The 13,002-nt window shown below is 34.7% G+C and overlaps 1 protein-coding gene across 3 annotated transcripts in view; it reads right to left on the bottom strand.

Annotated features, from left to right (window-relative positions):
* The window catches only part of LOC145664578 (uncharacterized), a 54,594-nt gene continuing 41,592 nt past the window's right edge, over positions 1–13,002 (bottom strand). Inside the window, exons 6-7 of one of the 3 annotated variants that reach the window (XM_081731362.1) lie at positions 11,758–11,960; positions 1–427 (exon numbers count right to left, since the gene is read on the bottom strand). In XM_081731362.1, the coding sequence (XP_081587488.1) occupies positions 251–427; positions 11,758–11,960 (380 nt within the window). In that variant the 3' untranslated portion in view covers positions 1–250. The remainder of the gene's footprint in view (positions 428–11,757; positions 11,961–13,002) is intronic. The other 2 variants (XM_081731361.1, XM_081731363.1) reach the window with 2 other exon arrangements.

Raw genomic sequence — 13,002 nt, 5'->3', positions numbered from 1 at the left:
TAATAATACAGTCTTGTGTGTTTTTAAAATATTTATTTCAACAAAACAAGTAATATAACAATCAAAAAATAAGTTTAATTTATAACTAGTCAAAAAAATAACATTCTAAACATATAAAATATTGTTTTATTTTATAATTTGATCCATTTAGAATATATATTTTCTCTGCTAATACTAAATTTATAACACATGTACTTTTAAAAACAATTAAAAATTAAAACAACTCTTTGATAGCACCGCTTCACGAAAGTTATTTGTCTTTTGGTTCTATAAAACTTACACTAAAAATATTCATTGGGCTTTTCAATACAGGATGACTGCCTCTTTCGCAAGTGACAGATGCTCCTTTCTGTTGGCACTCAACAAACTTTCTCACAAAAAATTTATTTGTTTCATGTACTCTCGGGTTATCCAAGTAGTCATTTATCTGGAAAAGTAAAGAAGACATTCACACTTCTTTATCAAGAATTAGAGATCATATAATTTTATTTACATACACATAATTACATATATACTTAAGTTCCTCGCAAAAAGGCTAAAAAAAAAATATATATATATATATATATACCATATTTATTCATTTAAATACAGGAACATGATTATACAAAATGATCCCCCTTATTTTTAATATAATGTAGCAAAACAGTCAGGTCGTATGTCTATGAAATCATGTACTATTTTAGGAAAACTCGTTTCACAGCGTGAACAAGGGATCTTCTTACAGATTATACAATGGGGAGTCTTTTGGAACAGGCCATCCTCCCCAATTCATGCCAAGCGATAGTCCATCAAGTTTGACTTGATTTGAACTTCCAATCAACTAATCTGCAAAAGCTGGTGAATTCCACGATATTCTTTGCGAGCTTTACTTTTGAGACACGTATGCGGAAGCGAAATCCTGTTGAAAAAGTCAATGTGTATTTTAAAGAAAGGATACGTGTCTTTTTTTTTTTCTTAAGTCTACACAGAACAAAGCATCACTAGAAAAATTTATCCATACCATATGAGCACCTATACGGGTAGTTCGTAAAGTGTATCGGCAGATCCTTAAATAAGTTATGTAGAGCTCTTACAAATTCAACGATTCTCCAATTCGTTGTCTCAACTGCAGCCTTAAATGCTCCAAGCAAAGTGAGTAACGCACAGTTTCCAATATCAAAAATTACAAAGTCATTTTTCGACGTGGTTGATGTGAGAGGTGGTGGTGAAGATGTTGTAAGCCTAGCGATAATATAGGTTTAGCAATAATATTTCTATAGTTTATTTTGTAAACTCTCTTGTAAGACTTAACACTGCTAGAATAAAATAAAATGGAAGTTGTTGCGCATTTCAGCCCAGAAAATATGCGAGCTTTAAATTCAACAGAAACAAATGACAATCGAGGTAGGCCTACTAAAGAAAATGATAAATGTGAGTGTACTTCATCTGAAATTTTGAGTATATTGTATGAAGAGTTGTGTGCCTTAAAAAGTGAAGTGGATTATTTGAAAACCGAAAATGCTGAACTACGATCTAATGTAAAACAAGTAAGTGAACAGTTAAGTTTGCAGTGCAAGGTGTTACTCAAGAAGTTAAGTCGCAGGCAGCATGTAGTAGCAGTAATGTAAATAAAACTAAAAGATTGAAAAATAGTGAGGCCAAAACAAAGGATGTGTTGAAAACCAAATACTCAATTCCAGTGAAAAACCGGTATGAGCTACTGGATATCAAAGTGACAAAAAATCAAAATCGAAAAGTAAAAAGTGTGCAAGGCAAACAAGAAACGGTACACATACCTACGAAAACAATGCATGAGGAAAAACGTCACCCTAGACAGAAGAATAGCAAACAAAGTGGAAATAAGAAAATATTAATTCTAGGGGACAGTCACGCCAGAAACACAGCGGTTCTGTTAAAAGACGTATTAAGCAACAGTTATGAAGTGTCACGTATCACGAAGCTGGGTGCCACCATGAGTGAAACAATGAGAGACTGTGGTTCACTATGCAAGGATATGAGTATGAAAGACACACTAATAATCATTGGCGGGGGGAACGATGTTGCACGTGGTAAGGGTAACAAAGCTGTGGTAAATCTGTACAAGTGTCTAAATATGTTAAATAACACTAACGTAATTGTAGCAGGTATTCCACATAGACATGACTTAGACGGTAACTCCTGTGTTAATGTACATTTAAAACAAACAAACAGCAAAATTTCCAAAATATGCAAAGGTTATTGTAATGTAAGGTACGTTGATTTGGGCTTTATGGAAAGGGATAATTTTACTACACACGGACTACATTTAAACAGCACTGGAAAACGTTCAATGTGTAGTAAATTTGCTGAACTTGTAGAATCATCTGTAGTCTCGACAAGCGTCATCCCTTTACCATGGCAAGCATCGTTAGACAATAATGAAAGTCTAGCACATGTAGTAAGAGACAGCAGCAATAACGTATGCAAGACCCTTGATACATACTCCAATATTAACGTAGAGTGTGGTAGTGTAGGAGTAGATCATATTGATAGGATTAGCTTAATACAAAGGGCAAGTAGTTCAATCTATAAAGCAGAAAATAATAATATAACTGAAAATGCTCAAAAGATAGAACGACGGAAGAGAATGCGTAAGATGTTATCCGATGATTTTTTATGGTAGGAAATACTGACTCTTTACACCTTCTTTTTCATAATGTGCAAGGTTTAGGGGAACAAAATTGATCTTCTGGAGGTATTGTTGGAAAGCGACTTCTCAAATGTACAACTTCTTTGTATATGTGAGCACTGGTTAGATGCAAATATCGTTAATATGGTTAGTTTAAACGGTTTTAATATTATTACTCACTACTCTCGTACAGTCAAAAGTCGAGGTGGTGTCGCAATTTTTGCTCGCTCTTATATACATGCAACTGAGATTGACGTTCGGAATTTTTGCGTCGAAATGCATTGTGAGGTAGTCGCATCAAAACTTCAAGAATTAAATATTTGTATTGTGTGTATCTATAGGACCCCTTCTGGTGATTTAGGAATTTTCTTTAAAAATTTTGAGAAACTTCTAGCGAACTTACGTAGAAAATTTAGTAGTGTAGTTATCTGTGGGGATATAAACATAGATTGGTTAAAGAATTCAGCTGATAAATCTAAGTTTCAAGATATGTTAAATTTATATGAACTACAAACTATTATTAACGTACCTACTCGTCAAAGAAAGACAGCTATCGACCAAATTATTATTCCAAAAAGAAATCTTAAATGTTTGTTTGAAGTTACTGAACTTGGATTTTCTGATCATGAAGCCATTTATTGTAGAATACCTACCGAGAAACTAGTGAAGGGAAGTCCGAAACCGATAACGAGAACAACCAGATTATTTTCAACGGAAAATATAAATTATTTTTGTTTTCTATTATCTCGTGAATCTTGGAATCTCTTGTACGACTTACCTAGTGCTAATGACAAATTCAATTATTTTGTTGATGTTTTCTTACATAATTTTAACATAGCATTTCCATTACAGTTACGGAAAGATCTTAACAACATGAAAAAGTGGGTCACGCAAGGAATAAAAGTTTCAAAGCAAAAGCTTATATATTATCATAAACTTAAGAAAACCTGTGTTAATTTACCAGCTAAAGTTATTTCCCATATAAAAACATACAAAAGAATATATCAGAATGTTATTCGAACAGCCAAAAGAATCCACAATGACACTATAATACACGGATATAAAAACAAAATGAAAGGTGCGTGGAACGTAATAAACAATTCATCAAAGACTGTTCCAATGCGCGAAATATCACAAGTTAATTATAGAAATAATTCTTTCGCTGATCCTGCTACCATTACTGAAGTCTTTAATCAGTATTTTCTTAATACGAATTTACCACCTGGAAAGTTGGATCTCGCTGTAGAGCCAAATATTCCATGCAACAAACATAGTATGTATGTAACTCCGGTAACTGAAGAATTGTTGGACTGTATCAAAAGGCTTTCTAGTACCCGTTCTGCAGGTATAGATGAAGTCCCATCCCTAACTATAAAAAAGAGTGCGCATTTAATAGTGAAACAACTATGCTTTCTTGTAAATGTATCATTTGAATCAGGCGTTTTCCCCGACAGATTGAAGACTGCAAAAGTTATACCTTTGCACAAAAAAGGAAATACTTATGATGTTCAAAACTATAGGCCTGTTTCTATTTTGTCTCTTTTCTCGAAGATTTTTGAATCACTAATGTTATCGCACTTGAGAAATTTTATATCCTGTCATAACCTAATCTCGTCTTCTCAACATGGTTTCCAAAAAAACAAATCAATTGATACAGCGTTGTTTAACTTTATTAAAGAGGTTTCTACAGTACTTGATAAGGGAAAATATGCAGTAGGTTTATTTGTTGATTTCTCCAAGGCATTCGACAGTGTTCAACATTCTCTTCTCCTGGCAAAACTACAGAAATATGGTATTAGGGGTGTAGTACATGAATGGTTTCGCTCGTACCTGACAAACAGAAAACAAGTAGTAAAAATACAAAAAATAATTAACAATAAGCAAGTCACATTTTCATCCAAAACTGCTACTATCTCTGCTGGTGTTCCTCAAGGCTCAATTCTTGGGCCAATTCTTTTTTTATTTTACATAAATGATCTTGTTCAATATATGTATCCCCAACATATTTCCTATATGCTGACGATGTAAATGTCCTTGTAACAGCGGACAATACAGTTGAACTAGAAAGTAAATTAAAACAAACTGTGGAGCGTTTGATAAAATGGACATCTCAGAATCAACTGCTGATAAATGCAAAGAAAACAAAAGCACTAAATTTTCATTACTCATGTACATCTCGAACAGTACCACCCATTGTGATAAATTCAACTGATGTAGACTATTCAAAATCCACTAAATTTTTAGGTGTAACAATAAGCAATAGGCTTACATGGGATGTACATATTACTGAGCTAAACAGCAAATTAAGCCGTATATGTTTTGTCATTTATAGACTACGTGGTTCAGTGTCAAACGAAACTTTGCTGTTATTGTACTATGGTAAGTTTCAATCATTGTTAAATTACGGAATAATTTTCTGGGGAGCCTCCTATTCCAGTGTTGCTACTTTTCGTCTACAGAAAAAGGCAATAAGATCTATTTTTAATCTATCACCAAGGTCCTCATGCAAAAGGGTCTTTCAGTCAAATAAAATTTTAACTGTGCCTTGTCTGTACATATACAAAAGTATCTTATATGTAAAGAGAAATGAAAGTAGTTTTCTTCATGTTGACGATGTACATTCATACAACACACGACAAAAGAATAACATATTCACAGCATACCAAAACTATGCGTGCACCAAAAGAAGTGTTCTTCCTATGTCCGCTAAGTTGTTTAATAAGCTCCCAAGTTATTTGAAGGATATCAAAAACATACGAAATTTCAAAAATGAACTATTTAATTTTTTGTGTAACAAAATGTATTATTATATTAATGAATACTTGGGTGATAGTTTGTAAAATAATGTAAATCAATTATATTGAAATGTTTTCTTATTATTTGACAAGTCCTATGTACTTGTCTCTGACCAATAATGTACGATATGGATGAATAAACAATGAATGAATGAATGATAGTCTACACCGGACTTTCACTACATTGTATAACACATCTTGCTGATACGCTTTGCCAATGGTTTTTTAATTTTTTTTTTTCAAAAATTGAAACCTACAACACTTTCATAGCTTTCTCTCTACCATACCATCACTGAAACATCATCATGATAACTCTTCGAAACTTCCGGATAACTTCAGAAGCTTCTTTAGGGTTTCCTATCGTTTTCAAATATCCTATCATTTTGGTAGTTGTAAGATTCTTGTATCGAGAATGTCCTTTCGTCTGTGAACAGGATCTGATAATGGAAGTTCGTAGCGTACCGGACTAACAAGACTTTTGATTTTCTCCCTCTCTCTCTCTTTTGCGGGCCTCGTACCTGAGTTAAAAGCTGTCCTACTCTACGCTGGTAAGTACGCATTCCAAGATCGTGAATAAGATATACATTGTTTGGGGGATTTTTAAAATTCTTTGGCCTTGATTTTGATTTCGCATAGGCTCTCGAGATACTCCGACCTTCACAGCTTTAATGGCTCTAGTTATACTACTGTTAGGAGACTTACCGTAAACAATACTAGGGTGGAACAGGAAACCTTTTTCGGTTTCAGCTGAGTATGAGATATGCAAGTTCTTTATTTTTTTATTTATTTTTTCGGTGGGGTGAACGATTGAATTATCTGTTGATAAGACTGAGGACATACCCCGACTGAAGAGTACTAACGAGAGGATCTTGTGGTAGTTGACTAGCAATGATGTTATGGTTCCATGAATAGCCAAGGCATAGAACAGAAAACGCTTGAAGTGGTAAGGTTGGGAGCTCTTAAAGTGGGGTATTGCATTGCTATTGGTAGGTCTGATGTGTATCTGTTTCGAGACTGACGTTTATATCACAAAAGATGACTGTATAGTTGGAGATGACCAAGTGAATTTGATTGGGGACTTGTTTAGGGACTGTAGGAATGGTTGCAATGCTTGTTGGCCGTAGGTCCAAAATTGGAAAATGTCGCCTATGCAGCTAGAGGAAGGTCGAGGTGATCACGAGAACATCTGTTGTTGCTCCAGGCTCTCCACGAATATGTTAGCATTTGAGAGACCATAACAGTGTTTTTGATTTGAAGACAGTGGTTATTCATACTTATTTAAATGTGAAATTGTTCATGGTTAAACAAAGTAGCCATGTTGGTTTAGGAACTTTGTGCTGGATTTTTGAACTTCGGGAGTATGTTTTTAGGAACTCTTGAAGGCCGTCAAGACCGTGCATAAGTGGAATGCTGTTGTATAATGAAAGTACATGTACGAAAACTAGAATGTTATTGGGAATTAGACGTTCGGTGATGGGAGCAAATAATGGATAAAAAGTGATATATGTTTTGGAGATATGATGGGATAGCCTGGACGTGGGATTGGATGTGATCGTCAAGGAAAGCAGAAATGCTTTCGGTAGGGCCACCAATAGATCTTTAGGATTTCTGAGTTGGTTGATATTAGGAAAACAGAATTTACGTGTTTCAGATATTTCCAGAGCAAGATCCAAGGTGGTGGCTTGGGATAGGTACTCGACTGACTTTGTTAGATAGCTAGGTAATTTTAGATTTCACAGATGGCATCATTAGTGGGGGCCTTCTGTAGAGGTCTATAATGGATGTGGTTGGAAAGCTGCTTTAGGGTCTCGCACCGGTATTCTGAGTAATTCAAGACTAACATGGTAGAACCGTTATTTGCGAACCGAATGAGGATGATGGAGCTCTTGAAATTTTGTATGAAAGCTCCTACAAAGAAGTCATAATGATCTGAATTTCCATTTGAAAGGCAGAGGCCTGCGAAACGACAAAGATTCGAGATCACAATATCTTCACCGAAGTTTTTCATATTAAGAGGAAAGTTCTAAATTGCGACGAAGCCGCGTCTAATACTTCACGAACAGTTCTTCTCAACACGGGGGCCACGGTGGCTCAGTGGTAGAGCGCTCCTCTCTGGTGTACAAACAACGTGCACGTGAGTTCTCCCGTTTCCTCTCACTTTTGTCATTCGGGACAATCCAATGAAATCGACCAATGATGGTTGCTGACAAAATTTAGTTTTTTTTTTTTTTTTTTTTGTTTTTTTTTTAACCTAAGTTTGTACCACATTTAGGGAGTTGAAAACGGGCATTCATTTATTTTTTAGCTGCGCAGGTTTTGTAGCGGCCATTTTGTATAGGCGCCTGAGCTCATTTTGAACTTTTTAGTGCATTCCGTTTGCGCTGTAACTTTTTAGGTTTTAAAAATAATGAGTTCAAACCAAAACTATATTAAAGATAGCGAAATGGACAATATTCTAATGGAATGCACATTGAGACGTGCTTCAGAACGTCAAGAAAAGAAGCTCTGAACATTGAGGTTGGAAACCTAGAAATTGCAATTTTGGAATGTACATATTGAAACGAAATAAATGAGACTCACTTTCAATTCTTTGTCTACATAGAAACTAGATAATAGACAACGTACTAAACAAGTTTTAGATTTGAGAAATATATACTTGATTTTTTGGAATTTTTTAATCATAGCGAATTTTCAAAAATCGTGTATTTTCACCACCAAATATCCCAGGAAGGACAGAAGTGAAAAATCCCAGATTTGCACAAAGTAGACGATAGTTGCGCAGTAACAAGTGGGTAAAATTGCATCACTGAGACTCGAGTAGTTTCTGAGTTATAAGAGTTTTCTTCACTGGGGCTTAATATCATGAAGCGCTATTGGAGTGAATATAAACTTTGTAGCAAAAGTCAAAATAACACGAAAGTAATCTTAAATGGGTAAAGTGTGCATAATTTATGAATCATATCTTGTGCAAAAAACGAAAGTCGTCTCTTATTTCTTTTCTGCCTATAGCGCTGCTGTTAAGACATCAGTGAGTTAAATAGTTGACTAAATTGTGTATTGACTAAATTGTGTACAGAGTGATTGGCACCCACACTTTGTCATTCGTACATAGTTTAAAAGAGGTTCTTGGGCCATGGGGATAGAAAAAGTGATCAAAAAGATCGTTATTTTCCTGACTAATGTCTTCAATTCCCCAATCCACCATTACTGTCATAAATACAGGCTACGGTATCTGTAGGTGCAAATGACAACATGCTATGTTCAGGAAGTGCTGAAGTACTGCAATCAGTAAACTGATCTGATTGTAAGTATTTATAACATCTGATTTGTGTTTTCGTCAGAGGTACAAATCTATGATATGATCTGGTATTAATAATTCTTTTACAAGAAGCAAATCTCGAATTTCTTGCTGTTTGACTGCACTTCTTCTGATGAAACATAGATAAATTGTATGCCTGAGATACTATATCAACACAAAATCTGCACATCTGTTCAGTTTTAAAATCGGGTATTTCACATCACTGCAACAACTTATAACTCAGAAACTACTCAAGTCTCAGTGATGCAATTTCATTCACTCGCTAGTGCAAATTTGGGATTTTTCACTTCCCTGAGATATTTGATGGTGAAAATACACGATTTTCGAAAATTCGCTATGTTTAAAAATTTCCAAAAAATCAAGTATATAGTTCTCAAGTCTAAAACTTGTTTAGGACGTTGTTTACTATCTAGTTTCTACGCAAACAAAGAATTGAAGGTGAGTCTTATTTATTTTGTTTCAAAATGTGCATTCAAAAATGGTCACTTCTAGGTTTCTAACCTCGATGTCCAGAGCTTCTTTTTTCGACGTGTGACAAATTTCGACATGTTAAATGTGTGACAAATTTTCTATTGTAGTAGGTTAAGTTAGTTGAGACTAGATTAGGATAGAGTAGGTTAGGTTAAGTTTACTATGTGTTTATATGTTACTTTTCCTATGTCAAACTATGTCTGTGATAAAAATATGAATAAAAGACCAACAAAGTAAAGATGCTCCGTGCATAGAGTGCAGGTAGATAAAATGTGTGTAAATCCTGCCGCTGGAGTCACTGTGTGAAGACACAAGGTAAAATAAAGTTCAGTAAGCTTGAAAGTTCTAGCCCACCAATCACCTGTTAAGTAGTTGTATAGAAAAAAAATGATTACGTATACTGATGTCGATTTAATGTCAGTCTGTTATTAGTAATATTGATTCTCAAGTGTCATTTCTTTTTATTATTCCTCGACAATATTTTGATTCAATTAAAGATTTTGGTTACATTAGAAGAATGAAACATTAAATACATGTTGCCAGATTTCCTGTAAACAGTGAAATCAAATAACCTGTAGAACCATCAATATGAATGATTTCTTTCTAAAATTTTACCTTCAATACTGTTCAAGATGTAGTTGTAGCATTTGTATAAACTCATAAAATGTTTCATCAATAAAATGTAGAAGTTTTAATCTGACAATTTTCCTTCCAAGTAGAGTTGGGAATTTTAAAATGTGTATTAAGCTAGAATAATATATCCAGTAAAACCTAGATATGTAGTGAAGGTGCAAAATACATGAGCAGTATCAGAGGTATTTTAACTTTCAGTGGAAAGTGATATTTCACAAGTTTCAAGTATAAAAGTTTTCTTGGTGCGACCGACGTAAGAGACGACCGAATACTGTGAAGTTTTCTTGTTGAGTTTTCTCAAGATTTTCAGTTTGGATTTTTTTTTTTCCGTTGCGCTAAAATTCTGTTTTGGAAGGTATTGTGGATTTTTTTTTTTCCTGGTAGGGCCATTACCCACACAAATTTTCAGTTTCAGTTATCATTGCCAACTCAACTGGGAGGTTGACATCCTGTATTGATAGTTTGTGGTTCGCAACCTTTTTCACGACGGGTTGCGGATAACAGACTGCAGGCCTGGATGCCGGACTTGAGTTGTGATGGAAGATACTTTGGGATCATCTTCTTTGAGCTAAATTTGAGTTCTATTTTCCGGGAACGATTGGTCTGGTGAATGAATTAGTGATTGTTGGTAGCATACCTACACGGGGCCCAGTAGGTGTCGCGGCTACCAGTCAGTAATACATTTTCACAGTCCATAGTCCTAAGGAAAGTGAACATCATTCCTCATTATTTTATTTATTTATTTAGTAAAAAATTCATTCAACAAAAATACTGTATTTCGGCATTGTCACTGTCTCAAAGAACAATGTAACTGCCATGAAAGAAACGAAATCCACATTTCGATTGCCCACAGATTTTTTAAATCTATTATTGAGTGATGAATGTTATAGAGGCTATAGTTTGGGTCAAAAGTGTTTGCTGATGGATATATATGAAAAGATTAGGTAATTCTCATCAGCTGTTAGATTGTCCGGAGGGTGTTTATCAATGTAAAATGGATGAGCTTATAAGTAGTCCATAATTATTATTAAGGTGAACGTCTACGAAAATATACATGGAAAAATGTGTTTTACAATCCTATTAGGGTGTGTTATATTGGAGAAGAAGTGTCTTCTTGTTGAAGACTCTCGAAGTTATATATTTTCCTGTATCACTTGACGTGGTGGACACTAAATTGTGTACAAGTGATGGCGTTACAATATGAGAATATATGTATTAATTTTAGCCTTATATAACTACAGTTAAGGTGGTGTTATTTGGACATTCCTGAACATCCTAATCTGGTCTTTTATATGAATCTTAATATGGGAAGATTATACGTGCAACCGTTCCTTAGTGCCTATTCTCCCAAATATAACATTCTTCTTCACCCTCTTTTAAAAAACCGGAATTATTGTGGCAAAGCCACGGTAACTTGCTCTATAGATTAAATCTTATTCAATTTCGGAACTTCTTTGTCTTCATAATAAATGAAGACTTGTGCTATTTTCAATTAAAAATTATGTCCTCCCAAAAGAAAATTCATGGGCATAATCTGAGCTCTAAAACTCACCTGTGGGCACTTCTACCTAGTACAAGATGGCTAAAATATGGAAGCTGATATTTAATATGAGCTATATTCACAGAAGTTGTAAAGGACTAAATCTTAACCATGTTCAAGTTTCTGGTCTATATAATCGGTTTCTTGTTTATTACGCCAGTATGAGTTGTCACAAATTCACTGAAATCCTATTTAGAACAAATAAAGTAAAAACTGTGAATATCTTTTTTTCCCAGACAAGTGAAGCTGAGTTGCAAAGGATCAGGTTACAATTAATGCAACACTAAAATAAGAAAGTATATGGATCAAATGCTTGAGCTTTTTCAAACAAGTTAAGAGCAATTAAACTTACCTTCATCCACTCACAAGCTGCAATTTCTCTATCGCACTTTTTAATTTCATTTGTTAAAGGAGTTAGGTGAACAATAAAATAGATATCAGAACAGCCAAACATGAAACCATGAATGTGTCTGAACGCAATAAGGGACTGGAATTCAGTTTCAACACTGGTCTCTTCAAGAACTTCTCTAACGGCAGCCTCAGGAAGAAATTCACCTGAAAATATAGTAGTTAATAATTATTGCAGATATATGATAAAAACTAAAAAACCTGATAATTGGCAGTCAAATTATTATTGAACTGAAGCTGTTTATAACAATTATTCACGAATTAAAAGATCTCTTACGAGAGCATATTTCTGTGAATACTTTGTTGCGAGATTAAACGAGTTTCATACATAATGTGTTTTTCAGGTAGTAGAATACGAAGATCTTTGGCTGTATTGCTTATCTAGATTTATTAACAAAATTCAAAAGCTTTAATTGAAGCTAATAGAAGGCAGATTTTAGTAGACTAGTATGTGTCAGATATTTCTTAAAAATACTTTGAGTGACTTTTCCCAAGTCATTTTCAAGTGACTGTATTCATCCGGATGGACCACACGCTGTTCGATGCTTTCAGAATTGACATGAAAATGGTAAATAATGTACGCGTATTTAAGAACAAGTTAAAGTTTGTACGACCTGCTGGAAGAGCTGCTTTTACGTATTTTGTATACACGGTTAAAATGAAATACATTCAGGATTAATTATCTACACGAAACCAAGATTTTTCAATTCATTTTGTATATATATAATCATTATAGACAACACTACAGACGGATAGAGGTTCGGCACTTGACTCAGTGATACAGCGCTCATTTCTGGTGCGACGGGTCTCTGGTTCGATCCCGGCCCAACTGAACTTGGAGGACAAAATCGTTTCCGTGGTTTCAGTCGGAATTATCCCATTTCTTCCCATATTCCCATTCCTCCAAATCTGTCTAATTATCCGTCTCCCTTTTCCTATACGGCATAAACGTGGGACGTACAGGGTAATTCAAAGAAATGGGAAACTTTGAAAGTTGTGTTTGCAACAGTGGGCGTTTGGTAACACTGAATAATGTACGCCAATCTATTAACGACACCCTGCCATTTAGTTATCATTCATGCTTGGAGTAATGCGCAACGTGCTTTCGCGATTAAAGAGTTTTACAAGAATAATGACAGTGTGGAGAGAGTACGTAGAGAATTCTGCCGTCATTTTAATTTAGGACGCG

This window comes from Thermobia domestica, chromosome 11, assembly GCF_964235325.1.
Source record: "Thermobia domestica chromosome 11, izTheDome1.hap1.1, whole genome shotgun sequence".
Lineage (NCBI taxonomy): Eukaryota > Metazoa > Arthropoda > Insecta > Zygentoma > Lepismatidae > Thermobia > Thermobia domestica.
The sequence above is the reverse complement of the archived record's forward strand: the minus strand, read 5'-3'. Positions and strand labels throughout refer to the sequence as shown.